The following is a 24,427-nucleotide window of genomic DNA, read 5'->3' as shown; positions in this document are numbered from 1 at the left end:
TATCTTCATAAAGGAGATCAAGCCCAAAATAATTTTGGTTCAGATATCATATTTGATCAGCTAACTAAAAATGCTGTGGTAAATTTAATTGTGCATTTTATCCAGCGGCTCTTATCCGTACAAACTGAAAATACAGCATTTCCTACAGAAACAGATGATGACGAAGATACCATAATGTGCGAAGACGAACCTTTGAGCTTGACATTAAAGGAGCAGCTAGACATCGCCATAAATAATGAAAATGAAAACAGTACCAAAAACAAAGCAAAATATTAACGATTTGACTATAATGGTACAAAAAGAACTTTCAATATTTGAGGAAGACGGTACACGTGGTACCAACTTGACGTTGGTCTACGATTATATTTTAACTATTCCCCCAATGAGAGTAGAAGCTGAACGGGCTTTCTCTTCATCAGGAATGTTACGTACGAAAATTCGATCATCTTTAAATGACAAAACTTTAAATAATTTATGTTTTTTGCAGGCCTATTTTAATAATAAATAATTTTTTTAATGTTTTTTGTTTCAAATTATTTAATTAGGTAATCCTGCAGTTAAGCAGCCTAAAATAATTTGAGAATTTCAGAGAATGCTTTTTAAACATTAGACATATTAAGTGAAATAATAATAATAAAAAAAAGATGCTGCCCCATGCCAAACCCTTAGTCGATGTAGAAGCACTTCCTTGTAGCAACAGGCTATAAGATAGTCGATGTAGCAGCACTCCCTTGTAGCAGCAGGCTATAAGATAGTCGATGTATGTACTGAAGCCAATAAATATTCCTTTTGTTTATATTAAAAAGTCACTACTTTGAGCAAGTCTTCACACGAAAGCGCAACAAGCGAAAAAATAAAATTATTTTAGGCCGCCTAACTGCAGGATTACCATTAATTATATATATTATTTTAACTTAAAAAATAAAGTTTTGGAACCGTTTAATTGTTGCTTTGGGTTTTACTTAATTTTTTTTCAGTAACTGTAAATACCGGTATTAATACCGGTATTTCGGTTTTCACTTAACCTAATACCGAAAAACCGGTATTCCATTTTTGGTCCGGTATTGGATGCCCTAATCTAGAGTCTAATAACTTAAGCTCTGAAAGTCAATATAGATTTTGATCTTTTTGTTTTACAGATTACTTGCTAATAGTAAATGACCGGGGCCCCGGCCTTGGCTAAAAATAAGACCTTTTTTAAATCCGGCCCCGGCTAAACTATAAGAATTAGCATGGGTTGATAGCCAGGCTAGAAAAAATATTATACTACTTTATATATTATAATTTTATACATTTACTATTTATTAAATACTAACATATATTTATATATTTTCAAACTCTAATTTACTTCCAACAAGATTGCAAGCAACCACTATTAAGTTTTTTTTTTTTTTTTTTTAAACATCTTCGCTTCCAACAAGGCTGCAAGCAACCACTTATTAGAGTTGGAAGTTACTGGAAGAGAAAAGGAGATTGTAGAGATTGAAGATTGTAGAGCAAGATAACGATTGACAGATGACTTAAAAGATTGCAAACTATATGAATCAGGAAATCATAATGAAGGAAGCGAATTCCAAAGAACTGATGTTCAATGAAAAAAACTTGAGGAATAAGAGTTTTTAGAGCACTTAGGAACAGTCACAGAAAGGATAAGATTTAATTGAATGACGAGTAACATGAGAATGAATTTTAGTAGATAGCACAAGAGACACTTGCTCTTTAGAGCAGTACCCATTATAGTATTTGTAGAAAAGAGAAAGAGAAGCAACATTATGACGATGTGATAATGGTTGGAGGTTGGCTGCAAGAGCAGGTCCAACTATGTTTATAATGTATTTTTGCACCTTGTCTAAAAGAGAAAGGGGAACATTAGAAGATCCACCCTAGATATGGCAACAGTATTCCATACAAGGTTATGAATTACTTTAAAATAGAAAATAAGTAAAAATACTAGAAAATAGTTAACTGAAGACTTGAAAAGTTGTAGATTGTATATAAAAGAAAAATATGAAGATGGCTAATAGTTATAAGGTTTTTTTTGATGTGCGAGGAAAAAATTGTTGATTAAAAAATAAGCAAGAATGAGTTTTAGTTTATCGTAATAGAGATGATAGCTTGTTTGAGCATTGACCATGATTGTATTTGTAGAAAAAAAAAAGAAACCTTACAACAATGGGAAACAAAAGAGACCTTACAACAATGGGAGTGATTCAGGCTTGGCAGATAAAGCAGGTCTAATTTATTATTATTTTGCTTTTTTAAGTTAATTCACCTCCCCAAGGCTGAAAATGCCTTCAGACGAGGAGACTTAATTGAGGTTATAACCTCGCTCAACTACATAACTCAGAAACAGGAACTTTGACAACAAAGGCCATTGCGCAAAAAAACAAGTTAAGAGCGGTACTACCAGAGACATGGTGGAGATTGAACTCAGCACCTCTCGCTTATGACCCGAACGCTTACCACTAAATCATGACCGCATTACATTTACAATGTGCTTTTAAACTTTGTCTGAGAGTAAGAGGGTTGTTATTCATCAATATAGGAATACCAACAATATTGCAATATTTTTTTTGCAGTAAATAAATGAGTTTTGTTGTCTAAAAAAAATTGCAGATTTTAAGTCCAGAATTTAAATCCATAAGCCACACTAAGCCTTAGGCTGTTACACAAGAGAGATCCGATTAAAAATCAGCTGCTTGTTCCAAGCAATCGAAAAGTGAAGATTTTTTGTCAAGACAAGAGTATAAAGTTGAGTCATCAACAAAAAGAGCCACTTTAGATGTTAAATTTTCATGAAGATTGATATTGAAGATAAGAAACAATACAGGAGCAAAGATTTAAGGGCACCACAATATACCTTGTGGTACCCTTAAAGTTACTTGAAATAAAAAAAAGTGTAGGCCTTCAAGAATAACTTTATTAGTGCAGTTAGTAAGAAATAATTTAATAATCTCAAAACCTTTATATAAAAAAGCTAATAACAGAGTGAAAACTAATTGTAGGCTAGCTGGAGAGGTCAAAGTGTTTTCTAGAGTTTTGAAAAATTGGAACCACTTATTTAGCACTTTTTTTTTTTTTTTTTTAATTATTAAATCTTCTATATATATAAAAGGCAATGTGTGTGTGTGTGTTTGTTCTCTATAGAAATCCAAACCGCCGGACCGATCTCGATGAAATTTGGCATGGGGGTAGTCCTCGAGGGGGAGAAGGTTCTTAGCTGGGTTTTGACCCCGTACCCCGAGGTCAAGGGGGCCCAAAAAATGGTCCCCCCTGACCACGGGGTCAGGGGGGACCATTTTTTGGGCCGATTTTTTGGGCCCATTTTTGTGTACAGATATCAGGTAAGCCAGTTTAAATATTGGCCCGGGCAACGCCGGGTAACTCATGCTAGTATTATATAAATGAATAAGATTAAATGTTAGACTTACTTTAGTTAACAACATTGTTGAAGACTAACCAAAAGTCTCTAGAACTAGAACTAACCAAAAGTCTCTAGAGATTTGTTCTTAAGAGAGATGTTCTTGTAAAAAAAGATAAAATAAATGATTAATAAAGATGGTGAAAAAAATATGGAGTAGAATGAGGTTTGACTTTAAGAGCAGGAATAAAAGTTTCCAAACTTTTAGTCCAAAAGGAATAAAAGCTTCTGAGATGCGCTTTATGCATATTATGGATATAAACATTTATGTTTGCCATTTATTTAGATGCTGGCATACAATATCATTTCATATTTATATAAACTTTTAGTATTTATATGGTGTAGTGTTTGCCAAAAGAAAAGATGATAATGATGATAATAATGACGATGATGATGATGACGATAATGATGATGATGACGATTATGATGGTAATGATGAATATGATGATTATGATGATCATGTTGATCATAATGATGTTTATCTATGCATATATATACAAAATATAACATCAATTTTGAATAAAGAAATTATACTTTAGGATGTATAAATGTTTATGCAGCCCCGGTCACAAACCTGGCCCATGTCAAATATCAACCCTGGTCGTTTACTTCTTGCTAACTACTGTAACTGAAAGATTTTTTTGTATATTAAATGGAGGCAGCGAGGCAAAGACTACACCTGTTGACATATCAATTTCAATAAAGTATTAAAGTCATCCTCTTAGGCCAACCTCTGAGGTACCCAAGATTTTTTTTGTTTCTTATCTAAAATAGCATTTTTTCTGATAACTTTACATCTAAAGTGGCTCTATTTGCTGACCACTCAACTTTATAAGCTTGTCTTGACAAAAAGACTTCACTTTTCAATCGCTTAGAGCAGGCAGCCGATCTTGAATCTGATCTCTATTCTGTAACAGCTTGGGACTTGTAATAGTTTGTTAACTTCAACAAAACTTAGTTATTTATTGCAAACAACTATAACAATATTGTCACATTATATTGATGAATGCCAAACCTTTCACTATGCCAAAACTTTCCTCTAACATAAGCTTGTAGAGGACATTTGTAATATGTCCACAAGTGATATCCATCATTAGATATAACACAAAATACAAGTGTAATATCTTGATTTTAGCAAAATCAACAGAGCACAAATGTAGTATTGGACATACAGCATTTGTTCCCTGACAACTATTTATTGTTTTGCATAAATGTACTTTCACTTTTATTTTGTAGCTATTTCTTTTTTATATCATTGAAGTAATTAGAATTACTTTAATGATCTAAAAAAAAAACTCTTTGCTTGCAAAGTAAATAAACCAGTATACTCAATCTTTTTCGTAATAAGACAAAATGAGTTATTACTGCAAATAATTAAAACTTTGCATAAATTTATAATAATATCTCATATGAAAATACTTTACTTCATTGAATTAATCCTTAGTTGAAAGAAAATCAAAAAAATATATGTGTTTGGTCATCAAAATATGACCTAATTTTATTATTATTTGGTTTGTTTTGTTTTTGGACTATTTGGTTTGTTTCGTTTTTGCCGGACATATTACAAAACAAGATGGCCACCAAAAAAAACATTAAATTTTTTCGCAATGCTCAAGAAGTATTAAAGCTCCTTGATAAAGAGGATGATTTTTGAAGAAGGTATGTTGAAGAATATTATTATATTAAATTGATTAACAATTATCACAATATTAAATTATATGCCCTACAACATAATCTAACCGTTCTAGTTCCCTAGACCTAGTCTAGTGAGGAGGCTAGATAGTACTTTAGTAGAGTCAGAGTAGACTAGAGGAGTAGAGTCTAGTTCTATTATTACAATTATAACTGTTCACTGACAGTAGTAGTACACGTACTAGATTAAGTAGGCTTAGTAGTAAGTAGACTACTACTTATTAATAGTGTACTGGCACATCATTACTAGACTAGTAGTACCAAACTGCAATAATCATACTCATACTTGACTCATAGGCGTCATACTCATAGCCTCTATATGATTGATTATTATCAGGCCATGATTGAAAATAAAAGTATTAAAAGGCAGGTGCTGAATTAGGCCCTTAGTCTAAAGTTTACATAGCATGTACTTTAGCCACTTTGGACTTGGAGGCATTATTTAACTAAATCTAGAATGTCTATATAATAATAATAATAATAATCTAGATGTTAAACTGTGAAATATAAATTACATCTTTAGAAAGTAAAACCAACTAACCATTTTTATAGATAATTATATTATTATTCCTTTTTGACAATTTTATATTATGATTTTATTATTTAAATATTTAAGCCAAAATTATTAACTGTCACATTATTGTTTGTGTTTTAGGTAGCTCTGATCAACTCATCCAAACAGTTAGTCCAGATCAATTCAATGAAACATTTACTTTGGATCAACTCATTGATAGGCCTACAGTTAGCTCTGATCAACTTGTCCAAACAGTTAGCTTAGACTCTGATCAACTAGTTGAAACGGTTAGTTCGGATCAACTTGTCCAAGTGTTTTTAAAGGTTAATGCGACTAATAGTTTATATGATTTAACAACAGGCTTATCTTATGTTGTTGCCAGTAGCTCTAATCAAATCCTCCATGTGGCTAGCTTGGATAATCAAGTAGAAAAACAAATTGAAGTGCCTTCGACTAGTACAAATCAACATATAATCGCTAGTTCCAATGAACTCAACTTGCCTAATTCTGATAGTGATACGGATGGCTATGAGTTTGACAATAATGATTATCAAATTGGGAATACTTTTAATTTCTCTTCACCAATCTTGGACCAACATGTGCATGTTCCTGATCTTGAAAAAGACAAACAAGGGAGAAAAAGAAAAAGAGAACCTGAAAAATGGATACGGAGTATTAGGCAAAAGGCAAGCAATAATGGTTTGTTGTATGTTACCAGAAAAGGCAAAACAGTTCCTGCTAAAAATCCCAAACCAGTTGATTGTAACAAATGCAGATTTACATGCAACTCTGTAATATCTGAGGAAGATCGAGTCAACAATTGCCAGGAATATTATAGTCTTCAAGATTATAATATTAAAAAACAGTTTTTGTGCAGTCTTGTTAATGAAGAGCCTATCAATCGACAGCGTTCCAGGTGTGCAGCGCCAGATCCTAAGAAAAAGAAAACAAAAAGTCGTGCATATTATTTATTCTCAAATGATGATTTAAAGAAAAGAGTTTGTCAGGATTTTTTCTGCAAAACCTTTTCATTTTCTTTCAGATGTGTTGATTCGGCATTAGCAGGAAAAGGTGATTCTGGGGCATTTGTGGGAACTGATAAAAGAAAAGGAGGACCAGCACACAACAAAATTTCGGAGGACATTGTTAAACACGTTCACAATCATATAAATACTTTTCCAAAAGTTCTCCCACATTATTGTAGAAAAAATTCTAACAAACAGTACTTGTCACTTGACCTGAACATAAAACAAATGTACAGACTTTACAGAGATAACTACTGCGTGCGCCTTACTGCAAACTTACCACCGGTAAAAGAGCACAAATATAGACAGATCTTTACCAATGATTTCAATCTCAGATGTTTCAACCCAAAAAAAGATCAGTGCTCTGTTTACAATGCTTACAGTGATGCAGATGAAGCAAGGAAGTTGACATTGAAAGTTGCATGGGATCAACATAAACAAAGAGAAAAGGAATCAATGGAAGAAAAATACATTGATAAACAATGTGTTCATGATGACAAATTTTTTCTTGTAGTTACCTTTGACCTGGAAGCTGTTTTGGTGACACCGCATGCGGGGGATGCTCAGATATACTACAAAAGAAAGCTGGCTGTGTACAATTTTACATTGTTTGAGACAGCATCACACCAAGGGTACTGCTACTTGTGGAATGAAACCAAAGGTGGAATTAAATAGGATCTGCTCTTCTAGATTATTTAGGGAATCTTCCTTCTACTGTGAAACACGTTACTACATTTTCAGATACCTGTAGCGGTCAAAACAGGAATCTCTATGTTGCATCAGCAATGCTGTATGCTGTCCAGAACTTAAAAAATATTGAAATTATTGACTTGAAGTTTATGGAATCAGGTCATAGTTATCTGGAGGCAGACTCCATGCATGCGACTATTGAGAAAGCATTCCGGCACAAAAAAGTCTACACAACCTGAGAGTGGGAGCTCATATTTGGTTTTGCTAGAAAGCAGAATCCACTCTTTATTGTCAAAAGAAGGTACCATAATGATGTACATGATTTCAAAGCCTTATCAAGATTCGTCAAAAATCGATCAAAAAATAATTCTTAATGAAGCAGTGCAGTGGATGAAAATAAAATGGATGCGATTTGAAAAGAGTCGCCCATACATTATTCAATACAAATACTCAATAAAAAGTGACTCATTTATGGAACTTAATACTCTAATAGCACGCGGTCGACCAACTTTGCTTGCAAATCTGTCATTGGCGCCTGCCTACAATCGCCGCCTGTCAATCTCGGTGCCAAAAAAGAATGACCTGATGTCACTTATAGAATCAGGCATCATCCCTCAGGAACATGCACCCTTCTACCATTATCTGCCAAGCAATGCAAAATGCAGAGACCCCCTTCCACAACCAGATGCCACTGAAGAGACTGATGATGATGTTTAAAAGTTAAAACTAAATTATTTTGTTTAATTAGGGTTAGGGTTACAGTAATCATGAAGTATTGTGCTAAAGTATTCATACATTTTAATGTTATCTGTTCTATGATTATTTCATGATAAATTCAAGATTATCAAATTTATTTCATTTAATTCAATTATATTTTTTTTTATTATTTATAATCAGTATTCAAAATTTTCACTGTTCCATGATTATTAAATTTATTACTATGATAATTTAAGGATTATCAAATGTATTTTTATTAAGGATTAAATTACATTGAACAAGAATTGTGTTCGAATTATTTATATTACACAAATGTAATAAGACTTTTCTTTACTTTTTTATAGAGCACAAGTGTTGCATGTCCATTTTTGTTCATCCTCTTAACAAATTTCAACATTTAAAGTCATTTGAAATCAACAACACCACTTAAGATGTTCACTATCCTACATTAGATACATGATAGTATGTAATCATTGATAAAATGCCCCCACATAATACTTTGCTATATTTTACAAATGGTTTTGAAAATTGAAATCTGTTTTTCTCCATATTTTGGTTTTTGGACATACTACGTTTGTGCTCTATACAGTCGATATATATATATATATTTTTATATATATATATATATATATATATATATATATATATATATATATATATATATATATATATATATATATATATATATATATGTATATATATATATATATATATATATATATATATATATATATATATATATATATATATTAAATTGATATAAATTTTCAAAATGTCTTTAAGAAGTAAATCTTTTGTTTTAATTAAAAAGTATTAAAAATTCATTATTATAGGCAGAAAAATACCATAATCACGGAATTCAAGATCGGAAGATCGGAATTCAAGAGCGACTACCTCCCCCCATTCAATGCATTAGAACTCTCTACGGTTTTCACGTTTTCCTGACTCACTTAAAATTTTCTGTCAACTGTTTCTTAGCAACTTATAACACTATTCTTTGTTTTTATGTAACTACCAACTTAATAGAGGTTGCTTGCAGCCTTGTTGGGATAAAATTAAAAAAAAAAAATTTAAATCTATTATTTATATAAAATGATTATCATTTAAAAAATAATATTTTTGGAAAAAAGATATTTTTGACCTTTAAAACAATATAGGAACCCGTCTGATGTTTAAGAGTTTTGAACTACCCCTACAAAATATATATTTAAGATTGATTAGACAAAGAAGATTAACAAGATGAGTATTCAATCTAACACAGAAACTGAAACCAAAAATTAAAAAAAATTATGTCTTTCTAGAATTAAAGCAGAATTATACTGTGGGAACTTGCTGTTTACAATTTAATAAATTAGCTTTTAATTGCCTCCTGGTTTGCGGCACAAATAAAAGAAGGAAAGCGGAAAGATGGAACTCAAACCCAAAAAGCAAAACTGCAAGTTTTATATATCTTTACTATTAAAATTTGTGAAAGATAAAACTTAAAACTATAAAAATAGGATCAAAATTATTGTAGATAACTGACCAATATCTACAAAATTGTAGATATTGGTCAGTTATCAATCAGTTATCACCTACAACTCTTTTAAAAAAAACGAACTTAACTGCGGATAAACAATTTCAATGAACTTGGCTCTAAAAAGTTTTTTTAAATTAAGTTTTTTCTTACAATATTCAGGTTTAGCTTTTTTGCTTATAAACTAAAATTATCATTTGGCTACATTAGGTCAATTTAAATCAATTTACCATTTATATAAAAAAAAATAACAATCAGTTATAGATTTTACTAGCTGATGTAGATTAATTAAAATATGCCTATTAAACAGATGACAATTGGTACATTATTAATATGAGCACAATTAAAATTTATTTTACAATTTGGGTTGAAAAAAATAATAGATTCACATCATGTGCATTCTAATTGATAAACTTACCGTGAAAGCATTGCAGTAGGAGTACTTTCAATTGATTTACTTAACATGCAGACTGTAAGGCCAGGTGCATCACGATCAATTACATCTTTAGTTGCCTTAAAAAGTTTTTAACAAAAACAATTAGGCGAAAATCAAGAAATTATAAAATAAAATAATGTAAAAAAATGTAATTAAATTAAATAATAATATTCAATATAATTAAATTTAAAAAATTTAAAAATGCAACACGCAATTTTTCCAGTCCCACAATTCCAAATTTAGAATTTTTATTAAATTTTTTTATTTTATTTAAAATTTTTACATCGTTTTTTTATTTGTAATTTAAATTTATTAAATTTTAATTTTATATTTAATTTTACACTTATAAAATTTAGAATTTTTGTAACTGTAAATTTAAGTTTATAAATGTATTTACACTAACACTTGGGCCACAAAATTTGTTATTGCCAGTGAAAAAACCATGCTGTTTGTTATTATATTATTGTGCATTCTGACTTAAAAATACTTTCATTATAGATAATTACAACTGTAAAAATACAAAAGATATGTTTTAGTTTTAAAGTAAAACAGCTCTTTGTGAGAAGTTGACAAAAGCCTAAAGTGTTCCAAGGTGTAGTACCCTTGTGTACCAAGTTTTTAGTTCATTTTTTTAAATATTAAAACTAACAAACAATGAAATTATGGTTGCAAACTCCTTCAGCAATCAGTAGATGATGTATTTAACTTTTGTCCCTTTAATTAATTTATGCTAACTTAATTTTGCTTAACACCACTTCTATTGATATTTTCTAACTTAATAAAAAATTTATAACAAAAATTGGTAAAACAAAAAAATGGAGAATTGATCTTTAAAAACAGGTCATGGTTACACATGTTATCAACAATACTTTTTATTGTAGTAATACTAATAATATACTAGTGTTTATAATCAGATGAATATAAAGATTATTTTGTGATTATTTTTCTTTCATTTTTTTTTTTAATTTTTTTTAAAAACTTATTAATTAGAATGTATTGATCTACTAATTAATTTTAAAGTTTGTTAATTACTTAATATTTGTAAAAAGCAGGGTAATATGTTTTTACTTTTATTGATTTTAAACAAAAAATTAATATATATGTATATAATATATATATATATATATATATATATATATATATATATATATATATATATATATATATATATATATATATATATATATATAATCATTAGAAACAACATACATACTTCTGGGGTAACATCTCTTAATGAGAAACCAGTGCCTCCAGTAGTGAGAATAAGAACACAGTTTTCATTATCACTCCAGTGAGTAAGACAGCTCTAAACATGTATAAAGATATATAAACATATATAAAGATTATATAAACATATATAAAGATATATAAACATATATAAAGATCATATAAACATATAGAAAGATATGTAAACATTTATAAATATCATATAAACATATATAAAGATATATAAACATATATAAAGATCATATAAACATATAGAAAGATCATATAAACTTATAGAAAGATATATAAACATATATAAAGATCATATAAACAGATCATATAAACAGATCATATAAACAGATCATATTATGATTCACAAATATTATCAAATTCATTAGGAAATACAAAATAACTTTAAATTAAATGAAAAAAACTGAAACTGACATTTTGTCACTAAAGACCAAGGAATAAGACCAATAACAATGCCAGTGTTTTAATATAAGCTAAAAAATGTCTGAAAATAAATTAAGGAAAGCATATCTAATATTATAATCCATAAATTGTATTTAAAAACCTACTTCAGAAATAAATAAACCTGCACCAGAAATAATATTGTATTATTTGCTAAGATAATGATCTCAATGAATGCAAAACAATAATTTTTTAAACCAGCCAATTTAGAAATTTACGGATTTAAAGATAACTTTTACAAATTTCTGTACTATTATTTAATTTTTTTCATACAAATTGAAATTAGAACTTAATTTTACTGAAAAAATCAATAACTATTTTCTATGAAAATCTTTTTACCATCATAGTTCTTAATAGGGGTCATTAGAGGTCATAACCTTAAGCTCCCAACATTAGAATTTTTTTCCCCCTACTTTTATGTGATACAAATGTTACACATTTGCATAAACTACAATTGAAAATTTTTTTTTTAAATTCACCTCCCAAGGCCGAGAAGGCCACTACAGATGAGGCTACTTGTAGTTTTAACCCTCTCTCAACTCTATAACTCCGAAACACGAACCTTGACGAACAAGGCCACTGCATGAAGTAAAGAGCAACAAAAAAAAAAAAACATAAAAATATAACATAAAAAATATATATATAAAACATTCTAAAAACTTTAAAACATATTAAATTGTGATTTATAAAACAAGTTCAAAGATGATGAATCTTTGGACCCAAATCTTGTCGATACCTTTTTTTTTTTTTGAACTTTTTTATTTACTGGATTTAAAAACTTGATAAAACAGGATTTTAAAAGATTATTTAAAGGTTTTTAAATAAACTGAATAAAAAAAATTTAATTAAGGTTAACAATATAAAAACCCAATAAAAGAAGGGTAAAAATATATGAAATCATCCAAAAAAAATAATTTTTGACACCCTTACGTCTCAGAATTTGTTTATTTTTACACCACTTGCAGTCCATATCAAAAAAATAATAACTGTGAAAATTTTAGTTAAAAATACCAATGGGTTCCAGAGATATCGTCACTTGAAATAATGCTGACTCTTTGACATACAGTATCTTCATAATGGCTTGGGGAAGTTTCCTAAAATTTGGTACTCTAATAGATTTTAACTTGAGGAATCCAAAAAAAGCACCCTCAAGACTCGATTATCTCAAGAAATGCCTCATTTGTCCAATTTTGTTCAAAATTATTGACTTGTAAATTAGTGATTTTTGGAGGTGAAATAAAGACTGTGGCACAAAATCCCGAGTAAAAAGTTTAATTGTATATCATTATTTCATCTTAGGTCTACTGAAAAAAATTAGATTCATCAATTGTCTCTCTAATACATGATCAAAATTTGCATTTAAAAATGGTGTCTTTTTAGAAAAATTTAAATTTTGTAACAAAAGCAATTAAAATTTTTTTTAAAACATTTATTTGAATAAAACATCAAATAGTGTTATTTATTGACTAGTTTAGGATATTTATAGTCATGGGCCAAGGAAGATGCCCTCCCCTCCCACGGGAGGCCCCCACGCTGCCCCCCATCTCCCTAGATTTTTTTTTTTTTTTTTTACATAAAATGAATAAATAATAGTTGATTGTTAAAATACATTTTAAAAACATATTTTTTCAGTTTAAGTTTGAGAAACAGTTTATTTGCGTTACATCAAATCGATAAATACTTACCTCTTATTTCAAAGATCTTTTTACGATTTTAAGTCATAAATTTTAAAACCAAAGATATTAAAATGTTTTTAAAACATTTTGACAATCAATATCTTTATGTAGTTTTAGACTAATATAGTCATTGACATAATAAGATGGGAGTGATTTGTGATTTATTTAAACCCCCACCCCTCCTCAGCCTACAATTCAAGAATTTGAAAAAAATAAAAGACATTTTAAATGCAAAATAGGTAAATAAAATAAAAAATAAAATTATTTTAAACATAATTAATTTTTTTTTGTAACCAACAGTTTATATTCTTCAAATCTAAATCAGATATGTTGTATGTACGACCTGATATTATTCGCGGTGTAGAAATTAGGCATATAACTTCAGAATTGAGCACCCAACACTCATCAGTTCTCATTGGCTAAAAGAAGTTTTTACCTGGTCCATGTGGATGCATGAATCTGACTTTTATATCAAGCTCACTTACATCTTCAGCAATCCCTACCCACCAAAATCCATCATAAAAACATGCAATATAATCCATTTTTTTAATATTTAATGAAATATCTACATGTTTGCTTTTTGGAATGATATCAAATATTTCAGTGTATGCATCAGTACTTATTTTTTTATAACTTATAGTGTTTGGAGCAATTGGAATAAAATGATGATACATCCTTGTGCCAGGAACTGTTCTTCCACCTAAATATCTTTTTTCTAATTGTGCTCGTGTTTGATCAATTTCTTCTTTTGAAAATAACTTAAAATAAATTCCATTTATCTTGGCTTTACAAAAAGAGTACATTAAATTAACATCTAAAATCTGCCCAGTAGTTAATACCATCACAGGGGGATTTACCATGACTGGTAGCAAAAAATACCCATTCAGCATTTAAATCAAAGTCTTTACTGTGATGACAAAGATTGATAAAATTTTTAAAATTTTTAAATTGTTAAATTGTGCTGCACAACCATCAGAAAAGTATTTCACACTTGATACATCAGGTAGATTTTCTTTGATATATCTAGTTATATCTTCCTGAGTCTTGTAAATAAATCCTGTGTCACGATCAACATCTTCTGAAAGGTAACAAAAAGATTTATGTTTGAGAAGTTTGTTCTCTATAAAATAAAGTACAATTGTATAAAGTGAGCATTGACTTTTGCTCCAGTGATAACTTTGAACCTCATCCTGAACAACATATTGATAGTTTTCAGCAAAATCTCCTAAAATTAAGCATTCGTTTTGGTTAAGATTTTCTTTACAGTTTTTTAAGTATCTACTTTGTGTTTTTGCAATATATGAATGAGTGGTAAGGTTGTCAATGCTGTCACATAATAAATCATTAAATTCATCTAGTGACAATGACTGTGAAAGTAGTGTTGTACGATCGGTACTCTGCCATTGCTTAAATACTACATCTTCTTCATGCTCATGGTCCATAAACTCCTGCACTAAAAAACTTTTTAACACTTCAATACCAGGGCATTGGTTACATCGATGCAACATACATTCTGCATTTTCAAGAGAGCAAACAATCAATGCCATGAAATCTTTATAACTTTTATTCCACCTAATGGCATCAATGAGAAATTTTGTATTTTGGTGATGTATGCAAACACATACATTGTGGGTACCTGACGCATTAGTTGTAATACACCATTTAGGTTTAAGAGTACAAAATTTTGACAAACTGACTTTGACGTTAGGGTAGTCTTTTTTAAATGCAACATGTAATTCATTAAGATTGAGTAGCAATAATCTTTTTTGAACATGTTGTTTTTCTTAATACTTACATAATCTTTTTTTCCTGGCATCATTCTTGAAAATTCATCACTTTGAAAAAAGTTAATCACTAAATTAACTGTTTCTGGTGAAAGTGGGTTTCCAGTTTTTTTTCCGGGTAATGATAGAATTCCATTCTCATTTTTAACTTTTCTTGCTGATGAAATTCTATAGTGGTATCTAACTTAATTTTTTTCTCACTTTTGGATTCCCATTCCTCCTGTGAATTTAAATCTTCATCAGTTTCTATTGCTTTTTTGTAACATTTATTGCAGGATTTCCAACCTGGGGTTACATAAACATTATTTTTTTGCAAATAGTTTGTCATGTCTATGGAAATCTTTATATTACCTAAAAAACAAATTTAGTTTTACGTGGTTAAAATAACTGAAATTATCAAACATTTTATAAGTAATAAATTGTTTTCTTTTAATTTCCATATCAATTCTGTTGTAAATAAGGTAAGATTACCTTTTATAGCAATTTTTTTACTTTCCTTGTGTGTTCCAAAAGGATTGCAACACTTTGTAATTTTTCTCTCAAAATATTTTCCATAGAATTGCTCATGATAACAACATATAATTCTTATTGAAGTATATATTTTTCCTTTAAATTTGCTCACCATATTATTTCTTCTTGTTTTTCACAAGGAAGATCTTTAAATTGGACAAAACCTTGTTTTCTTGAAAATCCAGTTTTATGGCAATGAATGTTAAGACTTTTTCCAATGTCACATTTCTCCATTTTAATTATTTTTATTATTTATTACCTAACAAAATAATATAAAAACTATAAAATTAAAAGCAATTCTTTAAGAAAATACAAACAAGTAAATACCTTTAAAAAGAACAAAACAAAACTTATGTTTGTTTTTCATATAAAAGGAGGTTTTAAGTCACCAATTTGAAATAATGAAAATTTTTTTTTTTTTCAAAATTAAAATTAAATTGTATGTTTTTGCATTATTTATTCATTTTATGCACAAAAAAAAAAAAAAAATCTAGGGAGATTGGGGGAGGGGCGTAGGGGCCTCCCGTGGGAGGGGAGGGTATCTCCCTTGGCCCATGACTATAAATGTCCTAAACTAGTCAATAAATGACACTATTTGATGTTTTATTCAAATAAATGTTTTAAAAAATATTTTAATTGCTTTTGTTACAAAATTTAAATTTTTCTAAAAAGACACCATTTTTAAATGCAAATTTTGATCACGTAGAGAGACAATTGATGAATCTAATTTTTTTCAGTAGACCTAAGATGAAATAATGATATACAATTAAACTTTTTACTCGGGATTTTGGGCCACAGTCTTCATTTTACCTCCAAAAATCACTAATTTACAAGTCAATAATTTTGAACAAAATTGGATAAATGAGGCATTTCTTGAGATAATCGAATCTTAAAAGTGCTATTTTTGGATTTCTCAAGTTAAAATCTATTAGAGTACCAAATTTTAGGAAATTTCCCCAAGCCATTATAAAGATACTGTCAAAGTTGCTTTGTAGTCGCTTCAAAAAATCACTAAAATGCTGAGTCAGCATTATTTCAAGTGACGATATCTCTGGAACCCATTGGTATTTTTAACTAAAATTTTCGCAGTTATTATTTTTTTGATATGGACTGCAAGTGGTGTAAAAATAAACAAATTCTGAGACGTAAGGGTGTCATGGTCTGGATAATTTCATATATTTTTACCCAGAAGTAAAAAAAAATCATTTGTAGCTGGAATATTATAGTAGAAGAAAAGTCCCCAACAGCACAAATATTATTTTTTGATTCAACACCTAAAAGAATTTATATGTTCCCTCCCTTTAAGCAATGCCATATTAATTCTTTTTTGTTTGAATTTATTTTAACAATTAAAAAATTTTATAAATAGAAATTTAGGAAAAACAAATAAATTCAGAATAAATATTTTATCACCTTAATAATATGAAATTCATCAGGCACACATCCAGTCAAAACATTTACTGAACCAAGCCTAAAAGAAACATTTACTAAATCAAGCCTAAAATAATTTTTATTAGTTTATTCTCAACATAGGTTTGACAAATACTCATATAACATATTACAAGAATTACAATAATAACCTCAAAAAAATTCTTGAAGTTATTACTGCAATAACCTCACAATAAATTCTTATATGAGAAAAATCAAATCACGCAAAAAACATCTGATACTAAAAAAATATAGAACAAATAAATCTGAATAATTTAATATCAAAGATGTGTGCCACTAAAATTAACCATATTTAATAGTGGAAGATATTGGAGTTTAAAAGTTTGCAGAGAAATTTATTTTAACTGGAGCTAAATATTGAAATATTTCTATTGATGATCTGGCATTCTTCCTTGTGCTTGAACTATTTCTCATCATGCTTATGTATAAATAGTGTTATATATTTTTTACTTTTTAGCTGCAAATAATAAATTGGTTACCAAAGAAATTCTTGAAGAAACGAGAACATGACCAACTGACAATTTTATGTAATCAATCAAAAGTTCAAATTTTATGTTACCAATGTTTCAAATTTTAAAGCTGTCTTAAAAGATCAAATTCCAATTTTATGTTGTGGCTACAACTTAAAATTAGTTTTAGCTTATAAAATATAGAAGATAAAGAACAGTTAAAGAACAAAATAAAAAACTTCAATGGAAATTATTAGATTTGAAGAAGACTTTGTTGAAAAATATCATCAAAGTTAATATATATATATTCTTTAAAAACATATTCACTTCCAACAAGGCTGCAAGCAACCGCTATTAGAGTTAGAAGTTACTGGAAGAAAAAAGATGAAGTTTATAAAGATAACTATTAACAGAGGACTTAAAAGATTGCAAATTATATGAATCAGGAAAACAAGATAGAAGGAGCATATTCCAAAGAACTGATGTTCGAGGAAAAAAACTAGACAAAAAAGAATTTTTGAAGCACTTAGGAACAGTCACAATAAAAGGATGAGACTTAATTGAATGATGAGTAACACAAGAATGAATTCTCGTAGTTAGCACAAGAGATGCTAGCTCTTTAAAGCAGTGCCCATTATAGCATTTATAGAAAAGAGAAGCAACATTATGATGATGTGATAATAGTTGAAGGTTGGCTGCAAGAGCAGGTCCAACTATGTTTACAATGCATTTTTGCATCTTGTCTAAAAGAGAAAGGGCATCATTGGAAGATCTGCCCTAGATATGGCAACAGTATTCTATACAAGGACGGAATTGAGATTTATAGAGATAAAGATTAGAATCTGGAGTAAGAAAGTGGTGAGCACAATAAAGAGATGCAATCTTAGCAGATGTTAATTTTGCAATTGATTTGATATATGGTTTTCAAGAAAGATTGGAAGTAAGAGTTAATCCTAGCTAATATAGCTTGATAACTTTCTTTACTTTAACTTTTTTAACATATAAAACACTTTGCACATGATTGTTGTAACAAAATAACAACTAACAAAACATTTTTAGGTATGCGTTACAAAAGATATATAAAAAGTTTTGAATAAATTTAAAAAAAAAACTGTATTCACCCCTCCTCTCCTCCTTAAGGGTTAGTAGGCCTCAACAGTCAAAGAGGCTATTCAATTTTTTTAAATTGTTGCTACAGCCCTCTCTTAATGCTTTAACTCCAAAACATGAATTTTGATGAACAAAGTCATTGTACAAAGAAATAGGTTGAGTGCTATACTACCAGGAATGAGGTGCGGATCATTTAAATAACATGATGAAATGCTATTATCTACTAAAAAAGAAATATAGTTGCAAAAACTTATTGTTTTAACAGCAAATGATTTGCTTTTAGCCCAATCTTAGGCTTTAATAAAGATACTCAAGGCATTAAAAAAAATAAATTCATGCAATTCAAGTGATATTTTGGATTTATTCAAATATGAAAAAAACCATCGCTGAAGTTGACAAGTACTGGAACAATGCATCCAAAATATAGAATTAATTTGTAAGGGATAAGTAAAAATCTGACCAGATAGATAAAGATTAAAAAATTTATGGGCTTGTGTGGGGTTAAACAATATACATGGATTTGAACCATATCCATTTTGTGTTTATTTATTTTAATAAGGTATTTGATTGTTTAACCAAATCCATTTCTAAACTAAACAAGGTCAACTCAGTAAGAATCAAAATATTAGGTAAATGGTGATCTACATTATAGATGAATTTTTAATAATAATATGAATAAGTATATAACTAGTTATCAAAGAAGCTATACATTTTAATTATTTTTCTTGTTTGTTATTGATTAGTTTATTATTTATAGATTAGATTATTAACATTTTAATTAGTTTTCTTGTTAATTAATACTTATTCCTTTGTAGTAAAAAGTCACAGAAATAACAAAAACTATTTTTCCCATTCATTAGAACTACCTTAAATCTATTGACTTCATTCAAACATTTTGTATAGGTTTCAACAGTATTTCAATCAACATCATGAAACTTTCATCAAACTATATAATTAAAATGTAAATATTTTACATTTCTACATAATTTTGTTCTGTTTAGCTGACCAACTCTGTAAGAATTAATATCTTTTTTAGAAAAAGTTTTAGCGTTGAATTTTAAATAAGCTGAATAACCTTCAACTTTCTGTTTCATTAAAAATTATTTTAATTCCTCTCATAATTATAGTTTTAAGTGTTAAGTTTACAGGCATTCACTCATAATCTAGATAAAGTTTTAATCACTGTACAGCATACTTAATTTATTAAAACTTAATTATACTATATACCAGAGATGTAGTCAAGGCAGTAAAGGCCAAGACTAAGACTAAGACCGAGACATTTGGGCTCAAGACCAAGACTAAGACTGAATGCTTCAAGACCTAGACCAAGACCAAGACATCAAAAAATCAACCCAAGACCAAGACCAAGACTTTGAAAGTTTTTACAAAACCGAGATAAAGGCTCACATCGAGAGCGGAAAGTTGCGGCGATCTACGTTTTGTTATTAATAATTAATCCATTCATTGAGTTGATATTTTTTGTAAGAATTAAGAAAGTAAAAGACAGTAGAGGTCCGAGACCAAGACTAAAACCAATACTCTAGGCTTTCAAGACCAAGACTAAGACCAAGACTTAAGGCTTCAAGACCAATACCAAGACCTAGAAAGTTAAATATGAGTCTCGAGGCTTCTTAAGACCAAGACTTTGGTCTCAAGACCTATATCTCTGCTATATACTAATTAAATTAAAACAGTGGTGTTTTAAAATATAAAATTTTTTTAATATTTACAATATACAAAGCAAGTGACTATTCGAAAGTGTGTGCACAAGTTCTATTAAAAAAATAAACATTAAGGTTAAAAGTGTACTATAGAACATATTTTAGCAATGAAAATTGCAAAATCAATAATATACAGTATAATTGAACATACAAATAAAGAATCTGGAATCATAAAAGGCATAGATCAGGCAAAGAAGCTAATAAAGTGCATCATAAAAAGTTGAAGCACTAAATTGATGTTTGATAAGCATGATGGTGTATCCTTTTGTAAAGCAGCTAGTATATTCTATACTAGCTGCTTTAGTAAGTCAAGTATTCAAAAAAGTAAAAAATGAAGATTTCAGGTTGAACTGATAATCAAAAACTAACGACAAAGACTAAATGTGGAAAACTTTATCAAAATTTCAGAAAACAATATTGAATTTTAATAATTAATTAGAAAATTAGGAGATTGTATTAAAAAAAGATGTCTTTTATAAAAGAACAATTGAGGATTTTTGGTCAATTATTAAAGGACTAGTTTATAAAATGGATGGAAAGCAGAAAACCTTGAACAGCTCAAGAGAAAGATAGAGTATTGTTTTAAAAGTTGACTAAAACCTTGCACAGTGTCTTTCTGAACCAATAAAATCTAGACTAGATTTTATAAAAAGAAATAACATCATTAAAAATCAATGAATATTTTTTTAATTGTTGAACGTATTTGTTGTCGGTTGTTATAAAAGAACTTTTAACACTATACCTGACAAACATTTTTTATTGAATTAAAATTTTTAATAATAATGGTAATTAGAGATTAAAGTGACATTATTTATAACAATCACAAATGTGATAAAATAATTTAGAAAAATTGAACCAGTTAGCTATGAGTTTGAAAAAGAGGTTGATCTTCGTGTGTAAAAGATTATTTTACTATAAATATATTTTTAAATCATAATATTAAAAAAAATTTTCAAATCATTTTTCAATTTGAAAAAGTTATGCCATAGTTTTAATATCCTGTCAGGAATAAATTAGTAATAAAATATAGTGATAAGTTTTTAAAAAGAATTTTAGTTAAATAACCTTTGTAAATGCGACTCAACAAGAATCTTTAAATTAGGGCCACTTTTATCTTCTTGTGTACCAGCAGAGCATCGATCACTTACTAAAAGTAATTTTTAAATAAAATTAGTAAATCTTTATTTATTGTGTGTGTGTTTGTATATTTGTGTGTATAAACACACACAGGCACACACACAGATATATATATATATATATATATATATATATATATATATATATATATATATATATATATATATATATATATATATATATATATATATATATATATATATATATATATATATAATAAATTTCATTAACATATATTTTCAACATACTTAAACTCAACTATTATTTTTAAAACAAATATTCTTCTGTTATCATATTTAAATGTGTAAGACAGACTTTTAAAATCTATTTTTATTTCTTTAATTAATGAGTTTTCTATTACACAACAGAAAAAATAAAATTGAAAGAAATATATCACTTATAAAAATAGTAAATTTAATCAATCAATCAATATATTCTGAATTACATGATCTTACAATTCAAGGATGTTTACAAATAGTATAATGTTAGTAATACAACTAATTCTAAATTTGTCTTGTGTTTTCTAAAATTTAAAAACAAAAGCTTTAAATGTAAATATATTAATAAATTGAAAAATGTATATGTGATGTTTTAAAATTATAAATGTGTATATAATCTTATTTTATGTCAATTGGTGTATTTGAACCATTATATTTACATTTTTTTAAATTTATTTATACATTTACATTTGAAATACATTATCAAATATAAATTATATTAATAAATAATAATTTAAACTAAATTACTTGTAAACCACAAAGATATATGTATATATATATATATATATATATATATATATATATATATATATATATATATATATATATATATATATATATATATATATAAAGTATTTAGTATTTAAAAACAAGATTAAACCTTTTAAAAAAGGGAATCAGATTTGTATTATAAAATAATTTAACTAATTGTCTTTGACCCAACATTAATTTAATGGTTTAATGATGACAAGAGGTTTTGCATTAATGATGTAAAAAAATCCGTAATTAATACTTTTGATCGTTTTTAAAAGTCACAAATATTAATAGTTTTATAAAAATTCTTTTTTATATATAATATTTCCAAAATTTAAAAACAACAGATGTTATTAAACTTTATTTTACTTCAAATATAACTTTAACTTCGAGTAAAACTTTTGATCATATTTAAAAGTCACAAATATTAATAGCTTTATGAAAATCCTTTTTTGGCAGTTCTAATTATATAAGAACAATGTTTCTTGTTTTTCTAATTGATTGTATTGAAATAGTTAAAAATTGATAACATTTAGAAATTGATTCAAACCTCTAAAGTAATAAATAATTTGGAATTGCGTTTTATTAAAAATTGACCTTTTAATAATTTTTTAGTAATTAATAATTTAAAATTTATTTATCAACATTATACCTGTAAGTATTCCAACTTTTAGTTGCCTCGGAACGACTTCTGGAGTGTTACTAGTGTCGCCTAAATTTTCGTAAAGCGTCGCCATTTTTTCTGATACTTTTATTGATTACAAAAAATGTCTAAACAGAAACTATATTTAACTATAATTTACTAATTAGACATAAATAAAAAATCATATCATCTGAAATCATCTCTATCTGTAAAAATCTTTTCCATACGTTGTATTCCGTGACTTTTTATATTTTGATGTTGCTTTTATTGCACGATATTAATACAAGGAAATGTTTTCAAACGAATGCTATAGCAGTTTTTTTTTATTTATAATTGGTTCATGATAAAAATTATGTTTTATAAATTACATTTTAAAGAAGCAAAAAAATTAGATTCTTTTTTCAAGTTTTTATTGTTAGTGTTTTCCATCGTTTCATCAAAAAAAAAAAAAAAATTTAACGTCATATCCGCATCATAATATTTTAGTTATGCTTGTTTATATAAAGTTTAATTAAAAAACTAAAATGTAAATATTACATCCAAACAAATTTTTACATTTTAAGTTTGCCAGTTAAGTTGTTTATAAAAAGTTATGTGACTTATAAACAAAGAAAAGTCTAAGGTGCAGACTAGATTAATGTGTTTGATTAGTAAATTTATTGTTTATTTGTATCTCATGACATTTAACTTAATTTAAATTAATAGGACAATATGTTAATACATTGTTGTATAATCTTTGCGCAATTTAAATATTAACATATTTTAAAAAATTTTAACTTTAATAGACTATCTTTTTAAAAAAGCTTTCAAGGCCATATTAGCGCCTGTGTAAAGGCGGAGCTTATACAAATCAAGCAAGTACAACCCCTGAATAATAAATTACAGTAACTGAATACAAATCCGTTTGACAAGCTTTGCATAAAACTTAATTATATTAAAGAATTGAAAGGCTGAGTGAACAAAGGTGTTATCTGACTAAATTAAAAAATCCGATTTTTTTGCATGGACATTGGTTTAAATTAATGATAATTCGATTCATGAACTCTACATGCCAACTCTAATTCATAGTTACAGACTCTAGCGAATATGATACCGTCAATCAATTATATAATTCGGATTTGCAAATGTATTATCAGCTCATTATTCGCTTAGAACTATTTGCTCGTTAACACTTATGCCCACTTTAACTTAATATTTTAAAAATAACGCGGGAAAAAAAATTTTCATGCCACAAAAAAAGTAAATAAAAAGCGTGCAAAAAAGCGTGATAAATTACGTAAAATATGACGAAACGTACTATTACGTCAAAATCCATGGCAGATCCATAGAAGAGGGGAGGGGGTGGTACAATGGAGGCAATTACCATCCCTTAGATATTTATGATAAAAAAAATTAGGGACCCTGTCTTAAATCGTTAAGAAACTTCAATAAAATTGTGTGGTGCAATGAAAATCTTGTGTAGCTTATAATGTTATGGAGAATGTATGTCAATTAAGTTTAAGAAATTA

The 24,427-nt window shown here is 28.0% G+C and overlaps 1 protein-coding gene across 6 annotated transcripts in view; it reads right to left on the bottom strand.

Moving 5' to 3' along the window:
• LOC100215064 (gephyrin) overlaps nt 1-23,515 on the bottom strand; it is a 47,194-nt gene extending 23,679 nt beyond the window's left edge. For 2 of the 6 annotated variants that reach the window (XM_065804831.1, XM_065804834.1), the window contains exons 1-6: nt 23,147-23,373; nt 22,929-23,058; nt 21,453-21,534; nt 17,072-17,129; nt 11,225-11,317; nt 9,994-10,088 (exon numbers count right to left, since the gene is read on the bottom strand). In XM_065804831.1, the coding sequence (XP_065660903.1) occupies nt 9,994-10,088; nt 11,225-11,317; nt 17,072-17,129; nt 21,453-21,534; nt 22,929-23,013 (413 nt within the window). In that variant the 5' untranslated portion in view covers nt 23,014-23,058; nt 23,147-23,373. Of the gene's footprint in view, nt 1-9,993; nt 10,089-11,224; nt 11,318-17,071; nt 17,130-21,452; nt 21,535-22,928; nt 23,059-23,146 lie in introns of all 6 variants that reach the window. The other 4 variants (XM_065804830.1, XM_065804833.1, XM_065804832.1 and 1 more) reach the window with 4 other exon arrangements.
• Between the last annotated feature and the right edge of the window lie 912 nt (nt 23,516-24,427).

The sequence above is a fragment of the Hydra vulgaris genome, chromosome 09 (assembly GCF_038396675.1).
Source record: "Hydra vulgaris chromosome 09, alternate assembly HydraT2T_AEP".
NCBI classification, from domain to species: Eukaryota; Metazoa; Cnidaria; class Hydrozoa; order Anthoathecata; family Hydridae; genus Hydra; species Hydra vulgaris.
This window is presented reverse-complemented; position numbering and strand designations above follow the sequence as displayed.